The sequence below is a fragment of the Brachycentrus maculatus genome, unplaced genomic scaffold (assembly GCF_059751285.1).
Source record: "Brachycentrus maculatus isolate JH-2025_06_01 unplaced genomic scaffold, ASM5975128v1 h1tg000503l, whole genome shotgun sequence".
Taxonomy (NCBI): domain Eukaryota; kingdom Metazoa; phylum Arthropoda; class Insecta; order Trichoptera; family Brachycentridae; genus Brachycentrus; species Brachycentrus maculatus.
Window position 1 is genome coordinate 500,003 of NW_028281249.1, and position 27,225 is coordinate 527,227.

A 27,225-nucleotide genomic window follows, 5' to 3' on the forward strand; every position below is an offset into this window, starting at 1 on the left:
ATATATATATTTTATTTTTATTTTAATGTATAAATAAAACTCGTATAAGACTATTTCTTTAGGAGTTTATTGATGTGCCATTGACAGGCACTGTGGCCTAGTTGGGTAGACACTCGACTGAGAAACTGGCGTCGCGGATTAGATTCCCGCCAAGTGCAAAATAAATTCAAGAAAGATTTATTTTCAATTGGTCTGGGTGTTTGTGATATATTTTTCACATCTACCTTCCCTATCCTTACTATCCTACTTGCAGACAAGGCTCTAATAGAGGCTTTGCGGGTTATTCCTTTTTTTTTAAAATGTGAACATGACTTAAGAATTACTAATGCTCTTGAAACTAGTCGTGTTTACATTAACCTAGCTGGATCCAACAGGGGGATTGATATCCCCCATGTATGAATTCTGATTCCATAACTTTAGTATTATTATACGAGCTATATACTCTATATTTTTGTAATCGTACTAAAGAAAATTTTCACTTTTAATTTTTATAATTTCGAAATGTTAAATGTTTCAAAATATTGTTTTTGATAAAAAGCACAATCAGTCGGTGCCGCGAGATCTACGTTCTTATTTATCAGGACATTAATTTTGTGTCTTCTAGCGACATTTCATTTCTTTCACTCTAATATATCGCTCACTCCTTTCAAGAACGTCATAAATCAAAAATCGTAAATTTTCAGTTGTGTATGTTTTCAGAAAGCCCAGAAAATGTACTATATCCCAGCAAAAGAGGCATATTTTTAATTTAATATTTACCCGCTACAGGGCAGAAAGTGCTGTTTTTGCATTTTGAAGAAAAGGTATCGTTTAATTATTTTTTGAAATATACTAAATATTTTTCAAATGGAAAAAAAACCTTCAGGTTTTACCTAAAAAGACCTGTTGCACAGTAAAAAGTTCAAAAAGTGGCTTGATATTTATTTTTAATACATTGTATTATATTTTTAAACTTTAAAAACGTTCTCCTGAAAAATCAAGTTTTTTGATTTATGACGTTCTTGAAAGGAGTGAGCAATATGTTGTACTACCATAATGAGAGGGCGAGACAACTAGACTAGTTGGCTTTCATTTGATCCGATTTCCGACCTCTCACTTATCGGATGGCATCATTCAGTCGGCGCTTGATGGTGCGTTGGGACAGACGTAGCACCTATGACTCACTTAGCAGCGATTTGATACTTGTTGCGAGCTGCGTACTACGATTTCCATACAAATATGAAACGGGGACTTTTGTACCCCGCTTCGGATCACGTGTAGTTTTTGGATAATCGGTATGGGAATGGTTAATAAACTCAATAGTTGTGTCATACAAATGTTTTATTTTTATATTTGAATACTAAAAATTCAAATAATGTGAATACAAAACATTGAGGAAAATGAAAAATACTGAAAAGTTACCTTTTTTAATTTATATTTTAAATATTAAATTCAAACACTGATATTTAGGGTCTACTAAACTGTACTGTCAAATTTTTATTTATTTTAAATAATAAAATACAATTTAGTAAACTCTAAAAATAAGTATTTGTTTTTAATATTTACTATATAAATTAAAATGGAGTTCTACAAATTAAATGCCAAATCTATAAATAAAAGTCACCTTGTTTTTTTATTCATCAATTGTATGAAAGATCTGTGACAATTATAAAATTCCATAAATGTAAAAAAAAAACAGTTATCCTTCAGAAATTTTGGATGAAATTCTAGACTCGATTTGGATGCGGGCGCTTTTTAAATGTAAGGCTTAAATTGTATGCTGTTTCAATGCACAATTGTTAGAGTTCCCACACCTGTTGATTTCGCTGGCTTATCCGACAAAAAAGACGCTTGGAATTTCAATTTGGATATATGAAGCACTGCATGTCTGGCCGCAATGAGTGTCTTGTGGGACGACTGTAGGCAATTAATTATGCCATTCATTTTTAAGTGGCTTGTAAAAAACATGCAGTAGTTTTTAGATCGGTGAATTCATATTTGCATATATAATATCTTTATCAATATTAAATCACTGTTTACTTAAGCTGTGATTATTTAAAAACCACAGCGTTGTGAATATCTTATTTTTTTACTTTGGTTCAGAGTGGAAAATGTTTTTTGTGGTTAGAATTATTATTCAGTTTTTTACCTTTGCTCGAAAATTTGTGTAATAACAAATAATAATAATAAAACCCTTATCCGCACCCAATGGTGCATAGGGCACTGCGTCATATAAACGCAGTGTTATCTTGATCGTTTACACATGAAGGAAAGGTGATTAGCCCTCCGCTTCAGGTACCAGTCCAGGGTAATATTGAATAAATATTACAGTGAAAAAATCACTTGTATTTATTTTACCCCCCTTGGGAATCGAACCCGGGACCTCCAGAACGGTAGCCGAGCGTGCTGACCATTACACTACAGAGGCGGACGTAATAACAAATGCGTAAAAAATCATTTTATTTTGTAAAAGTATTTAACCCTTTGACTGCCAAAATCTGTTTTATCGACTTTTGGTACTGTAGCGATAAATACCGGATGTGTCGGATATGACTTCATGATGTGAATCTTGTTCAATTTTTTTCTATTTCTTTTATAATTTTCATTTTATATATAAATAGAAGCGCGCTTGAAGTAGTGTATAATGAAAATGGAACTATTTAAATTATCTAAACTTAACTCTTACCACTCTATAGGCCAGACATTCTGGCCCGTATGATTCTAGTAGGCAGCTCCGTGGGCCACAATGTCTGGCCCGGCGCAGGTATAACTTTAATCACTGATTTCTCTATCACCCAAGTATATTCTACCAAAAAATATTTCAGATAAATACAGTTAATCTTAATTAACATGGTCATACGAATTGCCAGACAGAGTGTCCCAAAATTAGGGAACCAAAATATTTATTTTAATGGTAAAAAAACGTCGCATTTTTTTTATCAGAGTAGCTGATCAGTTATGAGAAAAAATGGTCGGAGTTGAAGGGTTAATATAATGTCGAACAATTAAATTATAATAAGATTTGTCAATTAGAAACAAAATTATTTTGTAAGTTATTAAATAAAAATAATAAAATATAGTACTTAAAATATCGATCATAAATTATTATTCCTGTATATTTGAAATTCATGTGTTAGTTCTCCATTTAAAGTAGCTCAAAATGCATCGTTTTGAGATTCCCATACCTACTTCCAATGTACTCAATTGTGAGAAAAATAAAGCGTTTTTAAATTACCGCATTATTCCAGGCAGCAGACCGTACTAAAACATGCACTCATTTTACGCTACTCTGTTAAAATAGACATTTTTTGACAAAATGTTATTCGCCAGAATGGTATAATATCATGTGATATTTCCGATTGTCCATTTATTTCTTCTTCTTCTTCTTCAAACCCTTATCCGTACACCAATGGTGCATAGGGCACTGCATCATATAAACGCAATGTTATCGTGATCGTTAACACATGAAGGAAAGATGATCAGCCCTCCGCTTCAAGTACCAGTCCAGGGTAATATTGAATATATATTACAGTGAAAAATCACTTATATTCATTTGAACCCCCTGGTAATCGAACCCCGGACCACCAGTGAGGTAGCCGAGTGTGCTTACCATTACACTATGGAGGAATTCATTTATAGCAAATAAAAACCTATCAACGAAATCAAACACAAATAAAAACCATCTAGTAACATAGACTCAATTTACTATGTAATAAGTGTTTTATTATCTGTGTACAATAACCTTATGATACTTACTTTATACCACGCAAAATATTTGGCACCAAATGTTGCAATGGCATCTAGGAACATTGCCTCAATTTACTATTTGATAAATATTTTATCATCCGTCTCCAATAACCTTATGATATTATACTTAGTTTATAACACACAAAATAATAGGTACTAAATGTTGCTATGACGTCTAGTTACATTGGCTCAGTCAACATTGTCTGGTAACGTTGGATAATTTCACTCCAACCTGTGAATGTTTTTCATCCTTTTGTCAGGTGCATTTTGTGATTTGGTTTGTCATTGAAACTTCAATATCGACGAGTCATTCTGAACTATTGATTCAGTGATGATGTAACCAGACCACCCACCTCACTTTAAATAATAGCTACAAATAACTATTTACTGCAGGAACACAATCAATGCAAACGCATATAGCCCCTATGATATTATATTGAAGGTTGTACCTGTAAAAGCATATTTTCTTTGTATTTTGAATAAAATTTTAACCCCTTGGTTATGGGAATTTAGTTTTTTTTTTAATATATAGAATGGTGTTGCATATAGAATTTAATACTTTTGCCAATCTCAAGTTAAATCAAATTATTCAATTATAAATCACATTAAACTTATTATTTTACTTTAAATTGATTCCGTTAATTTTTAAAAAAAAAGTATGTAAAAGGTTGTATATAATTATAACAGCCAATATAATCAATATTTTCATTCATCATTTTCTTTTGCAAAATTTGTCTTCGTAAATACGTTGTTTTCGTAAGTTGGTAACGAATGACGTCACAGAAACGAATCCACAGTACTACTACTACAGCTCTATAAAGCATATACATAAAGGGATTTTATGGCGTATAGCGGTGTTTGTTTTTCGTTTTATTAAAATATCCAAAGTTTAAACCTTCATATCTCCCTTATTTCTCTACAGATTTCAATAAGAATGTTACCTATAGTCTTGTGATTTTTCATTTTAATTTATAAGCTAATAATAACACATTGATCACTAGGATGAGTTAGATATTTGTAGGGAGAGGAATGAGCGGGGCCAGAGTGTTGAAAAATGTTGGCATTTGGTCGTTTACTGGGCAAACAAGGAATATGTGGTTAAGGTCTTCTTCTTCTAAACGGCATTCGCAAATGGGGGAGTCAACGACACCAATCTTTGCGGGGTGCTTTCTCGTACGGCAACGTCCCATCCTCAAATTTTGGGGTTACCATGCCAGAAAAATCGCGATTCAAACATGGATAATTCAAAAGCAAAATTGGTTCAATAATTTAAAACTAAATCTTCTGTATGACGAATATATCTTTGGATTTTAGTATGTATATAAACTAAATGTATGCAACATTATAAAAAATCGAGTAACTAGTAAATTCTGCTCGCTTAATGTACACCTCCTTTTTACGCCGCATTCGTAACACTGAAGATCAAACGATTCAGCGTTAAAAAAAAATTAGGCTGTGAAAAAAAATTCATATCACCGGACTACTTACTCATCAGACAAATGCCATGGTCAGTCTCCACCCGTTTCTATCCCCTACATATGTATACATTTTTTTTCAAAACCTTATCCGCACCCCAATGGTGCATAGGGCACTGCATTATATAAACGCAGTGTTATCTTGATCGTTAACACACGAAGGAAAGGTGATCAGCACTTTGCTTCAGGTACCAGTCCAGGGTAATATTGAATGAATATTAGAGAGAAAAAATCACTTATATTTATTTGAACCCGGTACCTCCAGAGCGGTAGCCGAGCGTGCTGACCATTACACTATGGAGGCAGACCATACGTTAAATATGAATAAACGGATGTATACATTAAATATGAATAAACACGTATTGTGAAATTCCAGAGTAACGAAGGCATCATGACGAATGCCAGCGCAACATCGCCGGTCACATTGTGCGAGACGAACAACAAGAAGTGGTCCTGCGATTACTGCACTTACGAGAACTTTCCACTCTCCTTAAAGGTAACTTACGATTCGCATGTAATAGGTTATTACGATAATATTATTTATTGATTCGGCATTAACTTTGTGGAATGACATGATTATTTTATTGAAGGTTAAGTCATGAATAATTTAGAAAATTTAGAAATACATAAAAAATTTAATTCAGATAAAACAATAATTAATAATATACTGTTTCAAAATACGTCACCATTATTATCAATGTTTCCTTTTACAAAAAATCTTGTTCCTTAACCCCCCTCCATATATTTATTAACCTATATATACACCTAAATATATTTTTGTTCGTTAGTTTTAATTTGTACCAGAAGATGAAAACATCTGTCGTTTTCGAAACCAGTCGAAAATAAAAATAAAACTCGATAAAGTGGTATATTCGAGTGTTTAATTTTAATAAAATAGGTTATTACGAGATATGCGCGAAAGAAAGAGACTTTCTGAATGTGAGAGAATGTATGTAAGGTGCCCGGTGATGTTGTGTGAGAGGAGCGAACTAACTAACCATCACGCCGGTGGCAGAGAGAATAGAATGCCACACCGCTCCGTCTTTGCAAATATTCTTCATACATACCCGTCAATTGTTCCGACTCCTGACCTGATCACTGTCAAGTATTTGAAATACTTGATAGTCCTAGGTTTTCCTCAGTCTTCCTCTGCTCAAACCATCTCAACACATCTCGCTCACTCCTTTCAAGAACGTCATAAATCAAAAAATGGCAATCTTCAGTTGTGCATGTTTTTGGAATGCCCAGAAAATGTACTATATCCCAGCAAAAGCGGCATATTTTTAACTTAATATTTACCCACTACAGGGCAGAAAGTGTTGTTTTTGCATTTTGAAGAAAAGGTATTGTTTAATTATTTTTTTTAATATACTTAATATTTTTCAAATGGAGAAAAAACCTTCAGGTTTTACCTAAAAAGATCTGTCGCACAGTAAAAAGTTCAATAAGTGGCTTGATATTTCTTTTTAATACTTTGTGTTATATTTTAAAACATTAAAAACGTTCTCCTGAAAAATCAAGGAATTCTTGAAAGGAGTGAGCGATCTGTGCTTATTGCCGATAGTAGAGAAGATCTGCAGGAGCTTGTATAAAATGTGTGCAAGGAAAGTGCAATGAGTTTTGACAAATCTAAAGTAACGGTGGTTTGAAAGAGGTGAATGTAGATCTGGATGTAAAATAGTAGTGAATGGAGAAATTTTATGACAGGTTGATAATTTCGTATATTTGGGAAGTATGTTTTCTAGGGATGGAAATGTTGACAATAATGTATACGATGAAACCCCTATTTTACAATTTAAAAAAAAAAAACTTAAATGAAGGGAAAATTGAATGCGGGGTATTGAAAAAAAAAAAAAATTAATTATGACCATCATGTATATGAGTTTTTTTTTAATACAAATACTTTAATGGACAGAAAATGTAAATGGGGAGTATTGACAATTTTTTTTTTTTTTTTTGTGAAAATCATTGTGATGAGATTTTTTGCATACAAAAACCTAAAGAGAAGGAACATATAAATTGGGAGTATCAAAAATTAAATTAAATTAATTTTTTTGTAAATATTTGATGCCTTATTGAATAAAACAAACAAAAAATGTAAAATCTGCATGTAAACAATTTTCGCTATAATGTCAAAAAGAAGAACTTTACAGATCGAGTCTAAAATCCAATGACAGAATAGTATTGACGTTAACCGGATCCACGCGGCTCGCATAACCGTATGTGTTTTCATAAAACATGTCCCATACGCGGCTGACATAACCGTTTGTGTTTTTACATTGCTCCAATTTTCGAACCTCAGTTCAACTTGGAGGGATTTTTTCATGGTGTGGAACTTTGGATAAAATAATACGTCAATCCTTGGCCTTATGACATCTGTTGAAATATCTGACTAATAATTTGTAACATCACAAGGATAAATAAAAGAACAGATCCGTGATTTTTCTTGCGGTCGGTAATTAGTCCGCGCCATTATCATGCCCTATATCTGTCTCACTCTCTACGCTACGCATCGCCAGTGGGTAAGAGTGACACACGATGCGTGCTTTGATTTATTTATGTTACGATCTTATTTGTTTATATTACGATATATTTCAAGAATAATGTGACACAAGTGTATTATAGAGTACCAAAAGGCACAATGAATCCCATTGAACGTTTTTGTTTAGGAAAATAAATCGTTTCTTAACTAAATACATGATAAAAGTAATCATTTTAAAAACGGTGAAATACCGCCGCGTACGGGCGTCTCTCAGGTACAAAGTTGACGCGGTTAAAAGGTTAACGGGGGGAAAAAAACGTAAATGTGCGAAAATATAGGGACTAAAATAATAACACGCAATTGGACTGAAAATATTAAATCTGGGGACGTAAAATCCGGGTTTCGCTGTATATGGTTTTTAATATTTTGCAAACTGTAGCGTTTGCATACGGCGCATCTCTCTTAGCTGGCGTGTGATTGACGCGTGATTATTCTGGTTTCAGTGCACCATGTGTCGCGCCGTCAAGTCCCTGGTGAACGAGGACATCTTCAGGCTGCGGGAGGCGGAGGAGAGTTCAGCTAGCGCGGCGGGGTGCGAGGCGCCGTGGGAGTGCGACGAGTGTCATTCTCAGCTGCCCCACGACACAGGGCTGTGTCGCCAGCATACCAGCCACAAAGGTCATTAACTTTGCATTCTAACCTTTTCCCGTACTGATTGTCCAAAAATTACACGTGATCCGAAGCGGGGTACCGAAAGACCCCAGTTCATAATTGTGTGGAAATTGTAGCACGCAACTCAGAGTCACAGATTTCACATCCTTTCCAGCTTGCAGCCGAGCGCTGACTAACTAGACAAGTGCCATGGCATAGTTGAATAGACGCAAAATTGGCACTGCGGGTTCGATTCCTGCCACTCCTGAACCGTTTATTTTCAATTGGTCTGGATGTTTGTAATGTGTTTTTCACATTTGCCTTCCCTATCCTTACTATCCTACCCGCAGAAAAGCCTCTAAAAGTATTGGCTTTGCCGGTTATTCCTTTAAAAAAAATCAAAGGCTGGAACTCAAATCATACGAAAGCATTCTAATTGTCTTTCTCTTTCCGTGTGATAATAACACATATATAAGAGTGAGAGAAATAACATGTCGCTAGCAGAAAAAAATTTACTTGCATATAAATAAGTACGTAGATCTCGCGGTACCGATTGATTGTGCTTTTTATCAAAAACAATATTTTGAAACATTTTACGAGTTGAAATTGTAAAAATAAAAAAGCAAGTATTTTCTTTAATATTGTTTTTTAAGATTATAAAAACTATGGAGTAATTAGCTCTTATAATACTAAAGTTATGGAATCAAAATTCATATATCGCATACTCCTTTCAAGAACGTCATAAATCAAAAAAATATAATACAATGTATTAAAAATAAATATCAAGCCACTTATTGAACTTTTTACTGTGCAACAGATCTTTTTAGGTAAAACCTGAAAGTTTTTTCTCCATTTGAAAAATATTTAGTATATTTAAAAAAATAATAAAACAATACCTTTTCTTCAAAATGCAAAAACAACACTTTCTGCCCTGTAGCGGGTAAATATTAAGTTAAAAATATGCCTTTTTTGCTGGGATATCGTACATTTTCTGGGCATTCCGAAAACATACACGACTGAAAATTGAAGATTTTTGATTTATGACGTTCTTGAAAGGAGTGAGCGATATGGAGGATTTCGATCCCCCTGTTAGATCCGGCTAGGTTTAATATCTTAACATTCTGATTTGTTCTTTATTTTATTTTAGGTAAAATTCCATCCTTAGAGACCATCCAAGAGCCGATGGCGATGCTGAATATATCAAGCGCAAGCGATGTAACTCCCATTGTGGCTGATACCAGTCAGCAACCTTCACAAGGCCCTAAGAAATGGCCGTGCCAGGTAAAAGGAATATTCTCTTTTCTTCTTCTTCTTCCATGTTTGCTCCCTAGGTGGAGCGTATGGCCAATACGAGACGTTTCTCAGTCACTCTGTCACGCTCCATCTCCTTGGCTTCCTCCCAGGTCAGTCTGGCATCACGAAGTTCCGCTAAGTATAGTCGGTGAACGGTCGTCAGCAGCCTTCCGGGGCGCCGGAATCCTCGGGGTTGGAAGAAGAGACAGTTAATGCTCTCAGATGGCATTCTAAGGACGTATCTCTTCAGGACTTCCAGTATGAGGGGTTGTTGGGTTTTTCTCCTCACTTCACTCCAATCTTGTTATATAAACATTTAAAATTACTGCCGGTACGTGGAATATTGTGGATGAGTATCATCGTTGAGCAACAAACTAGACAAAAATATCGAAATCTTCTAGTACACAACCATGATACACGATTTACACAAAACGAAGGTCTGATAGTCCCAAGAATCAACAATAAATATGGAAGTCGAACACTGCAATATATCGTTCCGAACATTTTTAATTTGTTGCCGACGGATGTTAGAGGTCAAAATAAAAGATGGAACAAAGGCAAAATAAAGGAATGGGTAAATGATCAAGAGTTAATTTTATGAACATTGTAAAAAAGATTATATTGTTAATTTTTCTCCTTTTTTGTGTGTATATATTAGGTTAAAATGGTTAAAAAACAATAAAAAAATGTATGCAAAAAGAACTCCACCGACAAGACACACAAGGTGGCTTGGTGGGTCTCTGCAAAATAACTTTTTATTTTTATTTTTAATATATGTTAAAAATTGTGATTTATAAAAATAAAATAAAATAAATAAAAAATCCTCATTCCCGACGAAGTCATACCACTTGGAACCCAGTATTTGTCTCAGGCACCAATGAAGGCGTGAATATGGAAGAGGCAAAGAATGTTTGCAAAGACGGAATGATGTGGCATATTATCGTTACGTCTACCCCTGCGGAGAAGTGGGGTGATGGTAGGTTAGCTTCTATATTGAACTATAAAAAATTACCAAGGATGATGATAACAAGAAGAGATTTTCAATAGCTGTCGTTCATGAGTGAAAAGGGAAGAAGATTAGAAATCACAGACTGTCTTCTAAGATCATCAAAGATCTGATGTAATTTATTTTATACAACGAAATGTATAAATTTAAGAGCTAGGCTCTTGACTAGGCACATTCGCCACATGTACTTTCTTAGTCATTCTCTCGTTCGCTCCACATGTCCATACCACCCTAAAGAATGTAACTTTTGGACACCATTTTCATATGGTGTACAAAATACATATCACCGCTGCACGCCGAAGTTTTTAGCACTGTAAGGAAAAGGTCAAAGTACCACAGTGCTTGAAATGTAGTGCGAGTGTGCGTTCAGTATTCACGCCATGAAAATAATTTGAAATTATTTTTTGACTTCTCATCAAAGATGATGAAGAATATGGAAGTCTGGGCATTTACGGGGCTGACGACCGTCATAGGCTAGTTTAAGTGATCACTTTACACACGTGTAACATTCACCAATTCTACCCATTATTGACAACCACACTATTCAAATTCTTGGAAGTTCTATATATATGAACCAATTTTGAAACATTATTCTTGAATCACTAGATCTTCACTAGAGACATCTATTGGTGAGATGGAAAGAAGCTTTTTATTGAGCAGAAACTTAGTATGTGAGGTCCGAATCCTGGATTATAATCACACACATGAGAAACGCCAGAAAATATCATTTTCATTTTTATCATTTAAGCTTATAATTTGACCAGATAATTTATTTTCAACATTTTGAGTGTGTTCAAATACTTGTTCACAAAATCTGGATTATCTATTAGCCCCGTATATGCCCAGACTTCCATATTCTTCTTCATCTTTGATGAGATGTCAAAAAATAATATGAAAATAGCTCCTATAATTGGAGATAATCCAGATTTTGGGAACAAGTATTTGGACATACTCAAAATGTTGTAAATAATCACAAGGTATTTTTTTTTTTGCTGTATTTCATAAAGATGTTTGATTGAAATATTCATTAATTTTCATTTATTTTCTCTGAAAAATAAAGTTACTTTTACCTGAAATTGTGTCTTCATTTCAATAATTTGAATGTCATTCAAATAATTTGATTTCATTGAAATTTGAATGTCGTATTTCAGATGTGCACGTTTGAGAACTGGCCCAAGTCTGTGAAGTGCGCCATGTGCGGCAGCTCCCGCAGCGCCTCGTCCCTCTCCAGCCCCCTGCACACGCCCTCGCACGACAGGGACCACGTCATCTCCGGGTACGACTCCTCCGACCTCAAGCCCAACAATAAGCACGCGTCCAGAACGCAGTTTGGTAATTATCAACCTATTTATAGATCTGTAGAATTTTTTGTTTTTTTTTTGACATCTCATCTAAGATGAAGAAGAATATGGAAGTCTGGGCATTTACGGGGCCGACGACCGTCATAGGCTGCTTTAAGTGATCACTTTACACGAGTTCTGAAAATTTTAGTACTTAGTGTGGTTGTCAATCATGGGTAGGATATTGCACGTGTGTAAAGAAAGTGATCACTTAAACTGCCCTGTAAATGAATTTCATATTTTTATAAATCTATGTGTGTTGTTTGTACAGAAAAGTATCAACCATTAATTATCAACCTTTTGAAGTCCTGGCATTTACGTGGCTTACCACTATCATAGACTTGGTTAAGTGATTACTTTACACATGGGTAATATTCACCAATTTTTTGTATAATCTACAACATTTTGAGTGCGTCCAAATACTTGTTTACAAATCTGGATTATCTCCAACTAGGTGTTATTTTTTATGCTATTTTTTTGACATCTCAATATGAATGAAAAGGAATATGATGGAAATCTGGGCATCATAGGCTGGTTCAAGTGATCACTTTACACACATGTAACATTCATCAATTCTACCCGTGATTGACAACCACACTACTCAAATTCTTGGAACTCCTAAATATGTATATTGTTCAAATTCGAAACATTCTTGTTTATTAAAAATGACAATTTTCAGTACTGTACTTACCTTGTTATAAGGCAGATTGTTGAATTTTTACTTCACTCACATGTTTAAAAAAAATATGTATGTATTTCTAGGATCGAATGAAATATGCGGTCAGAAGAGTCCAATTCATGATATGGAGGCAACCAACAATAGAAGACTCAAAAGACATAGGCAGACCGACTGGGCGTGGTTGCAAGCGTGTTTAGGTAATCACAAATCATCATTTCACACTATATTTTTAATATTCTTCAATGCCAGCTTGCTAATCTGAATGCAAATTGTGCAGTAGGTCATTCTGATGTTTGAGATTGAGATTCGTTTGGATTACCGAAGGTTATGAGAAAAAAAAAACTGTGGTTCATGAAAATGCTTTTTATTTTGCATTTTTATTTAGGTACTGAATGGTACACGTAAATCGTGACGTGGGTATTTCAGATTAGGGATTCGTTCGGATTACCGAGTGTTATGAGAAAAATGGAGAGTAAAAAAGAAAACTGCAGTTATAGCATAGCGGTAGCTCTTCCTACAGGCATAACTGTAAATACTGCTCTAAACTATTGTAGCCATATTTATGCTGTATCCAATGTTACAATGATGAAACTAAAGCTACAATGTTGTATCCAATGTTATAATCATGAAACCAAAGCTACGATGTTGTATCCAAAGTTACAATGATGAAACCAGAGCTACAATGTAGTATCCAAAGTTACAATGATGAAACCAAAGCTGCGATGTTGTATCCAAAGTTACAATTCTGAAACCAAAGCTACAATGTTGCTTTCAAAGTTACAATGATGAAACCAAAGTTACAATTATGAAACCAAAGCTACAATGTTGTATCCAAAGTTAAAATGATGAAACCTGAGTTACAATGTTGTATCCAAAGTTAAAATGTTCTAACCTAGCTACAATGTTGTATCCAAAGTTACAATGATGAAACCAAAGCTGCGATGTTGTATCCAAAGTTACAATAATGAAACTAAAGCTGCGATGTTGTATCCAAAGTTACAATTGAATACCTTTGATGCTTTAGGTGTGGTGGATGGAGACATGGCGCCGGTGGAGCAGTACTTGTCCAGCGGGGGCGACCCTACCCGCCAGCTGACGGCCTCGGAGGTCAGCCTCCTCAACAGGGCGTCTGCCTTCGATGCCGGATACACCCTGATCCATCTCGCCATAAGGTTTGTATTCTGCATTTTAATCAGGAGAAATCATGTACTCAATATGTACTTAACACTTTGTGTGCAAGTACCCTTTCAATCAGTCCGCCTCCGTAGTGTAATGGTCTGTACGCTCGGCTGCCGTTCTGGGGGTCCCGGGTTCGTATCCCAGCGGGGGGTCAAATAAATATAAGTGATTTTTTTACTCTAATATCTATTCAATATTACCCTGGGTTTCTCGTCGATTTTATTTTCCGACTAGTATAGACGCCTCCGTGGTGTAATGGTCAGCGTGTTTAGCCATTACGGGTTCGATTCCCAGGTGGCGGTGAAAAAAATTTTTGTGATTTTACACTCTAATATTTATTTTATATTATGTACTCTGGACTGGTCCCTGAAGCGGAGGGCTCATCACCCTCTCTTCATGTGTTAAAGATCAAGATACGATAGGGTCCATACAATGCCGTGCCCTATGCACCCATTGGTTGCTGGTAAGGGTTTGAAGAAGAATAATATTTATTTAATATTACTCTGGACTGGTCCCTGAAGCAGAAGGCTGATCACCTTTCCTTCATGTGTTAACGATCAATCAATATAAATGCAGTGTTATCTTGATCTTTTCTCAATATTATTTTGTGAGTCGGGACTTGTGAGTGAGTTTCGCTTAGCAAGATTCTGGAACAAATTTTGCTCATTTTGTGCATGCTGAATTTTTAAATTTGAAATTTGTCTCGGTCAGGTTCCAGCACGAGGACATCCTGTCGTCGCTGCTGTCGCGCATCTCGGGCGGGGGCCCGGGCATCAAGCGGGCGCCGTCCTTCGTGGCGCCCGACCTGGCCAGCTCCATCCGCAGGCACGTGGCCTCCATCATCTTGCAGAAGAAGGGCTTCCCGTGCCGCTACATGCACGAGATCACCACCTTCTGTCTGCCGGCCGGTAAGCCCAACTCCATCACCCGGCCTCCTGAATACTGCAAATACCTCAACCTTTATTAACACATTGTAGTCGGGCGCTTCGAACAACAGACTCTAGCCTATTCATTCAAACCCTTATCCGCACCCCAATGGTGCATAGGGCACTATCATATAAACGCAGTGTTATCTTGGTTGTTAACTCATAAAGGAAAGGTGATCAGCCCTCCGCTTCAGGTACCAGTACCCGGGACCTCCAGAACATCAGACCAGTCTGATGATGTCGGTAACGACGAAACCCGGTCGCTGGTCAAATAAAAATAAAGTGGAAAAGCTAAAAATATTAATTTTGATCTAATAATATATTAAAATGCAATTCCATCACCAAGTGTCAGTGGATAATATAAATCTTTTATTTAGAATTAGTTTCACATACTGTGTTTCAAAATGATGCGGAAGGCATCAAACACGTGTCACAGATTTTAAGAAATAATGGTATTTACTAAGTAAAACATTATTTAAAAAATTAAAAATCCATTAGTGCTGCATTATTAAGATGAATATTCTTTATAAAGCTTTTGGTGACAATTAGTTTTGGCAGGTATTTTGATTCACCCCAAATATGATGCTATATAAAAAAAGTGCTTTTCAGTCGTAACAATGCAGTTCTCTGAAATTTCTAAATGTTACTTCATATCGGTTTGGACATTATCCAAATGAAACACATAACACATTCTAAGAATTTATTCTGACACAGCTAACAGTACAAATTCTTCGTAAAACGTGACTGTTGGAGCATTTCCAAACAAAACAAGTATCATCTTGCCAATCAGTCATTGCGGGGAAAGAACGAAGAGAAAAACATATTTAAATTAAACATTCAAAGTTCTATGTACGTTTTAACCCTTAGCTGCATTCGCGAGTGTCGTTTTGAAGAGGAAGACCTTAACCACATATTCTTTGTTTGCCCAATAAATTTTTTAAACTCTGGCCCCGCTTATTCCCCTCCCTACAGATATCCATCTCATCCTGGCGAGCAGGAACCCAATTATGTACAGACTTTAAGTTGTTTTTTTGAAATTGAATGGAATAAATTTATAGTTTAACCTTTTAACCGCGTTCACTTTGTTCCTGAGAGACGCCCGTGCGCGGCGGTATTTTGCCGTTTTTTAAATTGTTACTTTTATCATGTATTTAGTTAAGAAACGATTTATTTTCCTAAGCAAAAACGTTCAATGGGATTCATTGTGCCTTTTTGGTACTCTATAATACACTCGTGTCACATTATTCTTGAAATATATCGTAATATAAACAAATAAGATCGTAACATAAATAAATCAAAGCACGCATCGTGTGTCACTCTTACCCGCTGGCGATGCGTAGCGTCGAGAGTGAGACAGATATAGGGCATGATTATGGCGCGGACTAATTACCGACCGCAAGAAAAATGAGAGATCTGTTCTTTTATTTATCCTTGTGATGTTACAAATTATTAGTCAGATATTTCAACAGATGTCATAAGGCCAAGGATTGACGTATTATTTTATCCAAAGTTCCACACCATGAAAAAATCCCTCCAAGTTGAACTGAGGTTCGAAACTTGGAGTAAAGTAAAAACACAAACGGTTATGTCAGCCGCGTACAGGGAATGTTTTCTGAAAACACATACGGTTATGCGAGCCGCGTGGATCCGGTTAATAATGAGTCTATCATATTGTATAATTAAGAACAATATTCAATTAACTTGACATTGGCAAAAGCAATGTATTTCATGTGCAACGCCATTCTATATTAAAAAAAAAACCCTTAGCTGCTCATTGGTCTTTTACGGGACCGCAGATTTGTGTCGTTCAATGCCCATTGGTTCCATACAGGACCGGTGATTGTGATGCATTTCGCTATTGGATTACACTGATTTATGACAGTATGAATATTAGCTTACGTAAATAATGTCCGCCTCCGTAGCGTAATGGTCAGCGTGTTTAGCTACCGAGCTGGAGGTCCCAGGTTCGATTCCCAGGGGGGGTGAGAATAAATACTAGTGATTTTACACTCTTATATTTATTAAATATTACTCTGGACTGGTCCTTGGAGCGCAGGAGTGATCACCTTGCCTTCATATAATTAACGATCAAGATAACATTGCGTCAATACGATGCAGTGCCCTATGCACCATTGGGTGCGGATAAGGGTTAAAAGAAGAAGAATAAGAAGAATATAGTTAAAACAAAATGATAAATATTACTTACACAATGAGTGGTACCTCAACTGTTCATATATAGCAACTGATCGTATATAGCAACTGTTTACTATTATTTACGGTGCGGATAATGTTTAAAAGAGATGAAGAAGTTATAAGAATGCTTGGAGCCGTGTTATGCCAAACAGCCGCAACTTAAATTACGTATAGTTGCCTTTACACATTAGTATAATGATGATGAAATAAACTGTTTTCAGATGTGGAAGAACTACCTCAGCCGATACAGGACCAACTGTTCGAAGAGCTGCTGGACCGGGATGCTCAGCAGCAGTTGGAGGGAGAAGCCGGAGTCATCAACTGGAGTCTGGAGCTGACAATGAGATTAGGTACGTTTCATTACAGCAAAAAAATAACTGACGACTGAGCCAATGAAATCAACTACAAAGAAACCGCTATCCATCGTTCTTCGAGTAATCATCAAAATCAAAGGGTTGACCGGGGTAAAAATAGCTAAAAAAAATTCATTGCTCCCAGTGTGCAGTCCAAAAAAAATTTTTTCATATTTTTTAAAATCTGGTTCTTATGAAAACTGTCCAGAAAAAGGATCACTTCATCACAAAGACTGAATTTTAGTTAATGAATCCTTAAAAAATCGTCTTAGTATGTCTTTAAAGCTATCTGCTGAACTAGAAAGTGAATTCAATATAAAAAAATTGACACACATTGTGAGAAAATGTCTTCAAAAATATATATTACCAGTCTATAATACATTTGGCCACTACTGTATACATATTTATTTACATCTAAAAATTTTCTTAGAATTTTAACCTACCAATGGTTTTGTCCGCCTCCGTAGTGTAATCGTCAGCACGCTCAGCTACCGTTCTGGAAGTCCTGGGTTCGATTCCCAAGGGGGGTTAAAATAAATATATATGATTTTTTCACTGTAATATTTATTCAATATTACCATGGACTGGTACCTGAAGCGGAGGGCTGATCACCTTTCCTTCATGTGTAAAAACGATCAAGATATCACTGCGTTTATATGACACAGTGCCCTATGCACCACTCGGATGCGGATAAGGGTTTTATTATTATTATTAATGGTTATGAAGATTAGGAGGATGGTATCTTTACTCGATCGTATCTCCTTGTGTATTTGACCTCTATATCCCACATTCATTGTTTTCCCGCATTCACAGTTTATTTTAATAGGTCCCTTTAAAAGCAATAGATAGCGAGAGTATTTGACAAGTATTTGAACACACTCAAAATGTTGTCAATAAAATAAACTGGTTGATGTGTGGTAAGGTGGTGGAAGATTATCAGTAAAAGATGGCCAGTTCCTTGACTTTAGTTTGTTCTATTAGTTTTTAATTAATGTTTTACTTAGTAAATACCACTATTTCTTAAAATCTACTGTGACACGTGTTTCAATGCATTCCGCATCATTTTCAAACAATACGGTGTTTGAAAATGATGCGGAATGCATTGAAACACGTGTCACAGTAGATTTTAAGAAATAGTGGTATTTACTAAGTAAAACATTTATTAAAAATGGATAGATTTTACCACAAAGTGACTGCCGAATCAATTAATGAAATTATTCGATTAGGTAAATGCTAAGATGCATAAGTAACGTCGTATTTTTTCATGAAAACAAAAATGATTTTTTCACATATACTTTACTAATTTAGTTTATTACATATTTTAAATCACTTTCTTCCATCTTTCTGTCAATTTTTTAATCCCATTTGAATATAAACTTTCGGGTTTCGATGCAAAGAACATTTCTAGTGCTGTATTCACTTCCTCCGTTGTTTTGATATAACCGCTAACGGTAAACTGAATAAAATGTTAGAAAAAACCCTCCTTTATATAATACGAAAACAACATTAAGAACAACCGTTAACACAGTTAATAAAAAATAGCCACATATCACGTAAAAATGTAGCTCTAGTCACTCATGTGACTTCTAGAAGAGACTAATCTAGAATTGCCAGACTATGTGGGTATATCCACTATATCATGTGGTTTTTTTTTTGTCACAGCTGTGTCAGGTTTGATGTTGTTTGTTCAGGTTCCCGTCTGTATGCGCTGTGGAACAGGTCAGCGGGAGACTGCCTCCTGGATGCCGTACTGCAAGCCACCTGGGGGGTTTTTGACAGGGACAACACTCTCCGGAGGGCCTTGGCGGACACTCTCCATCACGCTGGAAGGGCGTAAGTAGATGTGGTTTCATCTCCTTCCTGGCTCCATCCCAACTTGTCGTCTTTATAGACTGTTGGGGTCAGCTCTCCTCGTCCTCAGGTTGTAGGTCCTTTTTTTAAAATGGTAATTGCATTTATTTCACTCTCATTATCATCCATTGTTCACTTTGTGTAATTTTGTTTTTTGAATTACCTAACTTCCAAGTGACTCTGAAATCTAGCTACGGCTTATGCAACACCGTTTATCATATCCCTACTCAGGCTTCAACTTTATAAGTTTCATAGTCTATGCCTACTTGTGAGTGGATTTACTCTTTATGTTTAAAGTTACTATAATTTCATGTAATTCATGAGTGAAAATTCTAGGCAAAAAACCACTTTTATAAACACTTATTCGTGGCTACCGATTTCGGAAAATCATTCCATCATCAGACCATTTAAATGAAAATTGATACGGTCTTACATTAATACAAAACTAAAATTTTCAAAGAGGAAAACTAGACAAATGAATCACAATGGGAATATTTTCAAAAATGGACTTGTATCCTTTCCAGCCTGTTCTCGCGCTGGCACGCCCAGGAGAATTGATTGATTGATAAAATTGTCTTCCTTCCAGGCTGTACTCGCGCTGGCACGCGCAGGAGTGCCTGGAGGCGGCGCGTGCGGGCTACGCGCCGGACGAGCGGCAGCTGGAGGCGGACTGGGCGCGCGCGCTGCACGCGGCGGCGCAGCCCGGGCGCTCGCTGGCGCACGTGCACGTCTGGGCGCTCGCGCATGTGGTGCGGCGCCCCGTGCTGGTCTACGCCGTGGACGTCGTCAACTCCTTCCGGGGGGAGGCGCTCGGCTACGCCTGCTTCCAAGGTAACCAAGCAAACTGCTTAAGCCGTCCAGGATATGTATGGTGTATTAACTTTTTATGCCATGTTAATAATGCGAGGATACTGCAAAAATTCATCCAAGTTTATGTATATGCAATACTCATACAAGCTAAAATTGATAAAATCCTTTTAACATATCGTAGTCGTACAGGAGAAAGTGACCAACTAACAAAACGTAAAATGTTCAGGAGGGCCATTTAAGTCACCTTTGCTTAGCAAGAAAAAAAACATCAATGCATTAGTCATTTTTAACAATTCAATACATTATACATACTTCCAACTTTAAAATCCTTTGGGATTTTTTCAGGGCAATATTAAGCTAGTGAGATATCAAACAGTCGATGATCACGTTTTTGTAAAAACTGCACTTGGTCACTTTCTCCTGTATGACTACGATATTGTTGTTGGGTGGTTTTTGCATCAACTTCTCCTCTAATTTGTATACTAATTTGGGTCGTATACTAATCACAAGTAACCGCAAACTCATTTATGATCTACACAATGTATTTTTAGTGTATCTCGCCCTCTACCAAAAGTAAGCAAATAGAACGCTTATAAGCGTCTCCCGCTCTCTATCAACAGTATGTGAAAGGCGCTTTTGAGCATTTCCCGCAAAAAATCTGTTCATGAATTAATACTGACAACAATGACTAGATAGTCATTGTTTCTGCAGGCTTTTGACGAATAGTAATTGCATTATTTAATTATTAATTGAATTTGGAATATTTTACCTTTCAGGAGTCTACCTGCCTCTCCTGTGGGACCCATCCTTCTGCTCCAAGTCACCCATCTGCCTGGGCTACACCCGGGGCCACTTCTCCGCCCTCGTCCCCATAGAGCCCTACTCGCAGGCGTCAGGCAACACGGCGGGGTACATCTGCAGGTAGATACGTCACTCGCAAGTACAGAATATCTCCAATACTGCCATCAATCTCATTAGGGCCAGATCAGGAGATCACAGAATATCTCCAATCTCAGCATATACCGTAGAACGGGGCTACTTGAACTTTGAAGTGTTACTTGAGCCCAGTACAAAAAAAAAAATTAATCTGTATTTGGTCCACAATAATGAACGTATAAGCGTCACCTGTCAGGGAAACAATGAATCATGTCGATATGTTCATTATTGTAGACCAAATACAGATCTAAATATTTTTTTTTGTACTGAGCTCAAGTAACACATCAACCCTTTCCAGTCCATAAAAAAAATTTAAAATTCCATCAGGTCCACAATATATTAACAGCATTATAGGGTAAAACAATACATCCAGGTTTTTTTTAAATAAAACTACACTTGTGTTAAAAATTCATTTTTATTTTGAATGTTTACAATCTTGTCTCTTATTATTACATTTTATAGACATCTAATGTATGATATCTGTGAAAACAGTCACCGATGCAAAGGCCTGGCTTTCGCGTCCTATGTCGAATGACATTCGACATAGGACCGGAAAGGGTTGAAGTTCAAGTAGCCCCGTTCTACGGTATCTCTTTGGAACCAGGTCAAGAGATTACAAATAATCTCCAATCTCGGCATACATCTCCATACTACATGTGAATACTAATGCAGAATATCTGTTTGTGACCTGGAATTTGTTTGCGTAGATCCGGGAGTACCAGGGAAGAAGATGACGACGGTCAGGATGAGATATTCCTTCCTCTCACCGACTCTGAGGGAAAGCTCCTACCGATACATTTCCTCAACTGTGAAGAGGTACGTCTAAATCACCACCCCATACATATTTGACGGTTTAAGGAAGGTTCTAAATCAGAACATTGCTCTAATCAATAGAAAAACTATCTAATGTGTTTCTTCTTCTCCGTCATATTCCTCATTGCTGAAGGGTGTGACCCTTGCAGAAGCAATGACTCTTCTCCAGTTATCCCTTGACTGCGCTGCACGTAGCGCTCCAACCACCGAGGTGCCTGCTGCTGCCTTAATTTGATCGGTCCATCGTGTGGGGATCTTCCTCTCCCTCTCTTTCTCTTACTCTCTTTCCCTCCAGGCTACCGATCACGACTAGTCGTTCCAGGCTATCCTCGTTGCCACGCGCAACGTGTCCAAAGATCTGGAGAATCCGTCGGGTACAGATATTGGCCAGAGTCAAGTGTCAAGTAATGTGTTTACAAAGTAATGTGTTTACAAGTCAAGTAATGTGTTTACAAAGTGATAGAAGCCAATCCCAAGTATTGCCAAGAACATAAAGCCGAGAGCAGACAGGCGTTGAACCAGATATAGAAGAGCTCACCTTGGTATTGAAAACTTTGAAACACATTTTTTCTAGTATTTATTTTCGCAATTTTCCTAAATTGACAGGTATGGTAACTAAAAACCAAATGACCTATTTAAAACTATTTTATCATTTATAAGTGTAAACAAAAAACGATGAGTGTATGTACCTCTCCAAGCACAAGAGCTTAGTCTCTTTATTGAAGAGAACGTAATTTGTATTAAGATATATTATGACTAGAAATTTCCGTCTCGGTCAGCGTGTTTAGCTACCGAGCTGGAGGTCCCGGTGAAAATAATTATTAGTGATTTTATACTCTAATACATATTTATTTAATATAACCCTGGACTGGTCCCTGATGAGTGATCACCTTGCCTTCATGTAAGTAATAATCAAGATAACACTGTGTCAATACGATGCAGTGCCCTGTGCACCATTGGGTGCGGATAATGGCCAGTATTATAGCATTTTAAAGCTTGATTCACTATTAAGTGTTTGGTGAATAAATGTGACTTACGCAGAGGTTCCACCGTACTATCTTCATCTCATCCGTTTGCTTAACATTTTCAGCTGGGTCACGAGGAGGCCATAATGCAGCAGTGGATGCTGACCTGCAGCACGGGCGGGGGGCTGCTGGTCGCCCGGCAGAGGACGCGCAACAGGCCGCTGCTCGTGGCACAGATGCTGGAGGAGTGGCTCAACCACTACAGGAGAATCGCGTAAGCAGCGCCTCATCATCCGACCACCCCCCCCCCTCCTCATCGTCTGACCGCATTGGTTTCTGTGATGCGATAGAGCAAGGGTGGCCAACCCGCAGCCCGCCGGCTGTCTTCTTTTGGCCCGCGGAGCATATCACACTTTTTTTTTTAAGTGTACATAAAACCACCAAAAGAACATTCTATCATGCGTAGTTCGTATCATATCCATATTTAGAAGTATCTCATTATCGTGACATTTTCTTCTTTGGTATATTTGTTTTAAACATTTTGTGACAGACTTTTAAATACACATTGATGCTGTTTCGACCGACTGACTAGTGTGATTCAATAGTCAAAATACTTTGTAAAAGCTAGTTACGCAATAGCCATGATACTAGCAAAAAAATACAACCAATATTCAGATTGCAAAATGGTTAAAGAATGTTTGGAGAGTGTCATTAAAATTCTGTGTCCAAAAAAGAAAACTGATTTCTCAAAAATAAGTCTGTTCCTAATTTAATAAAAAAAAACGATAATTGCCTCTAATTTAATGAATATGTTTGGATATTATTTTTTATGTCATCTTTAAAAAAACAATATGTTTCATGTTTGTTTTGAATAATTAAAGAAATTTTGTTTGACGGGCCAGTAGGAAATATCGTTTCTAAAACTTGGCCCGGCTGCTGAAAAGGTTGGCCACCCATGCGATAGAGTGTCAGCCGACAGGGTACTGGGTGATAGCCAAATGTCCAATTTTTAAAGGGAATTTGCAAAATTCAATAAGAATGCGGACGATCGCAAAAGAGGTCGGTCGTGCTTCCGCACAAGAATTTTTGTTTACAGATATCGGAATTTGCCTTTTTTTAAAGAAAATATATAGATTTTATGAAATTTTGGGAACATCCAATAAAACTTAATTTCCCACTTAAGGCCTAGTTCTCAAGTGTTCAAATCACAACGCACTCGGCCGCGCTGAGCACTAGACATTATTTTTTTTAGAAAGTATATATATTGTTTTTTTTTTGACAATATATATTGAAAAAATATTTTTATAATTTTTTTAAACTCCTTACCTTTCAATAACTCTTTTCTTTTCAAAACCATATATTTATTTTTCATTCAAACCCTTATTCACACTCTATGGTGCATAGGGCACTGCGTCATATAAACGATATATTTATTACGAAGGAAAACTTGTTTTTTGGATACGAAAACATTATTTTAAATAAAAAATTCAATTTTGTGAAATGTTGCCTGGGTTTAAGGAAAATCAAGTTGCAATTTATCGTATATTGGGCGTTAACATGAAATTTGTATGAAAACACTTTAAATTATAAATAAAAACTAGTTTTTTTACCACATCAGACTAGTTTTAGAAGCTACAAATGCTTCCATCTGCTTTATATAAACTTTGTATTTAAACCTGTAGATTTTACAATTCGGCGTATCTGCTACAACGCATGCCGGAGATAATTTAGTCCATGTAAGTCAAACGGGGTTGTCCTCTTAGTTTGTGCCTTCGCACATGCCTTTCGCAATTGTAAGAAGCAGGTCTGGGTGTCCTCTATTATGGCCTATCCATTTGACTTGTTGTTGTGTTACTATATTTAGTTAGCATAAAGACCCTGCTTTTCACATTGTTGTCAGGCGGTTTTGTTCATCAACCCCGACCCCAACTATACTCAGTCTGCCAAAAATTGCCAAAAACAGTTTTGAAAATCCTGGTTTTCGAACTACCACAGAGTACTGATAAATAACATGTAAAACTTTTTTTTTTTTTTTTGACATCTCATCAAAGATGAAGAAGAATATGGAAGTCTGGGCACTTGTAATTGGAGATAATCCAAAATTTGGAAACAAGTATTTGGACACACTCAAAATGATGTAAAACTTAAATCACTCTCTAAATATATGTATGATTCTAAGTAGGTACTGAGTATTTTATGACTGCCTGATAATTCAATCATGTACCGCCTATAAGTACTGATTTGAAATAAAAATGAAAAACGAAATTGCTGTCTAAATATGTTTGATTCTAAGTAGGTACTGAGTTTAAAAAAAAACGCCTTTTAACCTTTTAACTGCCGGTAGGTACATGTATGGCGGTATTATAAATAATTGATTTCCTTTAGTAAAAGCCCATTTAAAACGTCTGTATTAGCGGCGCTCCGTTCACAGAAAATTATGCGTCTTAAGACGCTTTTGGCAGTTAACCGGTTAATTATTAATATCATGGCAACTGTTGATTGTTAGTATAATTTTGTATTTGCTCTTCCGCAGGCAACAGACGGCCGGTCCCTTCCCTCCGAGATTGTCCACCCAAGTGCACGAGTTCTCCAGCGACGGGGAAACGGACGAGGAATGATGCAAGCTTTATCAGAAATAACACTTTACGAATCCCTAATCAGAATATTTTCCTCAAAGAGTAATATAACGGTGATGTTTATTGTACAAAGATATAAAAAGAGTTATTATATTATTAATAGAAATAACCATACTCGGTTAATATTTAACGCATACCTTATTTTCAAATAATATTCAAGTTTTTATTTTATTTATCTTACTCTAAACGTATTTCTTTTTTATTATATATTTTTTTAATGGTGCTGAATTATCGAATTCAATCAAATGATTTACTTAAAATTGAAATGAATCATCGATTAGAGTAGAATATTTATTAGTTTTGTTATATATTTATTTTTTTATTTAGTCCCTGCAATGATTTATTCATAGTCTCGTTCCGATTTCATTTTAATGTTTTACGTGGACCTTTTTCAACATATGAACGCTGGAAATTGCGGCGCCGACAGACAAATGTGTGACAAGTGGGAGGGCTTTATTTTGAATTATGTATTAATTTTTAAATCAAACACAGATTTTATGAGTCTACTAAGTTGTATTTTATTGTTAAAAAACGCATAAAAATTAATATTGTGACAGTTGTTTCGCCTAGTTTTGGCATTTTCATACTAATGTGAAGTTTAAATGGACTGGTGGTCCTTAAAAGCAGGCCACAAGGCCTACAACAAGATAATGAAGAAGAAAATGGCCCTTATATACAATTCTGCTTTATTTTGAGGCCATCCATACATGAAGTATGGTAATTTTTTTCAAACAAAGGATTTATTCAGTAAAAGCCGTAAATTCGAAAATGAGGTGACCAAAATTTTTAAAAACATGTTTCAATTTGTAAACTGATGTGCGGCGAAGTTTCAAAAGTAATTTGGACTTTTTTTTGTTGACAATCTAACAAAAGAAGTAAATGAAATTGATAATTTTTATTTTATTATAAACTAGCTCTACCAGGCTACGCGTTGCTGTGGCTCAGTATGATTAAATGGAAATGAAAAAATATTAAGCACACATTTCTAATATGTATATTTTCACAATGCTTGCGGCCTCACAGTGAATGGAATTTAAAACATTGAAAATACTGAATGTCAGAAACTGACAAAAAGCATCCTGTCCGCTATGAGCAATGTGTAGTATTGCGTGTATTTTTGTTACGTTTAACAGATGGTGCTGCCATTGCTGTTTAAAAACCTATGTTTTATCTGTCCCAGGTAAAAACACCTGTCGCAAATTTATAAATTTATAAATATAATTTATAAAAATGCGCGTATTTCAATACAGCGTTGTGTCAAAATTTCAAAGCAATCAGCGAATAACTTGGAGCAGATTTGATATTTTGATGAAAAGAAAAAACAATTAAATAAAAAAAAATTGTATTGCATTAAAAAAGATCTTATTTTATTAAAAATTCAAATTTGAGGTGATGTATTTTTTCTAATTTAAAATCACTGAAACCTTTTTTTTTAAGTTTCATTTGAGAATATGTGCGGTTTTGTAATATTTTGAAATTATGGTAAAATACTAATTATCATTCGAAATTTCAAGCTTTTACTGGATTCACATTTTTTAAGACTCTTTGAACCGTACTTCTCACATCTGTCAACTTGTAATATCGTCTTCTTCTTTGTCCCTAATTACTAGAAAAGGTTAATGCCAAGTCAATAATGAAAAAAACTGCCTTATATGTATACTATTTCGCTCACTCCTTTCAAGAACGTCATAAATCAAAAAACTTGAGTTTTCAGGGGAATGTTTTTAAAGTTTAAAAATATAATACAATGTATTAAAAATAAATATCAAGCCACTTGTTGAACTTTTTACTGTGCAACAGATCTTTTTAGGCAAAACCTGAATGTTTTTTCTCTATTTGAAAAATATTTAGTATATTTAAAAAAATACTTAAACAATACCTTTTCTTCAAAATGCAAAAACAACACTTTCT

At 36.0% G+C, this 27,225-nt stretch overlaps 1 protein-coding gene across 1 annotated transcript in view; it reads left to right on the plus strand.

Moving 5' to 3' along the window:
* LOC148301914 (ubiquitin thioesterase trabid-like) overlaps positions 1-25,463 on the plus strand; it is a 33,282-nt gene extending 7,819 nt beyond the window's left edge. The window contains exons 3-16 of the mRNA XM_088272514.1: positions 5,578-5,697; positions 8,187-8,361; positions 9,482-9,615; positions 11,785-11,965; positions 12,736-12,849; positions 13,677-13,824; positions 14,543-14,739; positions 17,172-17,300; positions 18,995-19,136; positions 19,741-19,985; positions 20,741-20,885; positions 21,608-21,716; positions 22,804-22,952; positions 25,212-25,463. Coding sequence (XP_088128640.1) covers positions 5,578-5,697; positions 8,187-8,361; positions 9,482-9,615; positions 11,785-11,965; positions 12,736-12,849; positions 13,677-13,824; positions 14,543-14,739; positions 17,172-17,300; positions 18,995-19,136; positions 19,741-19,985; positions 20,741-20,885; positions 21,608-21,716; positions 22,804-22,952; positions 25,212-25,296 — 2,073 coding nt within the window. The 3' untranslated portion in view covers positions 25,297-25,463. The remainder of the gene's footprint in view (positions 1-5,577; positions 5,698-8,186; positions 8,362-9,481; positions 9,616-11,784; positions 11,966-12,735; positions 12,850-13,676; positions 13,825-14,542; positions 14,740-17,171; positions 17,301-18,994; positions 19,137-19,740; positions 19,986-20,740; positions 20,886-21,607; positions 21,717-22,803; positions 22,953-25,211) is intronic.
* Positions 25,464-27,225: the final 1,762 nt, after the last annotated feature.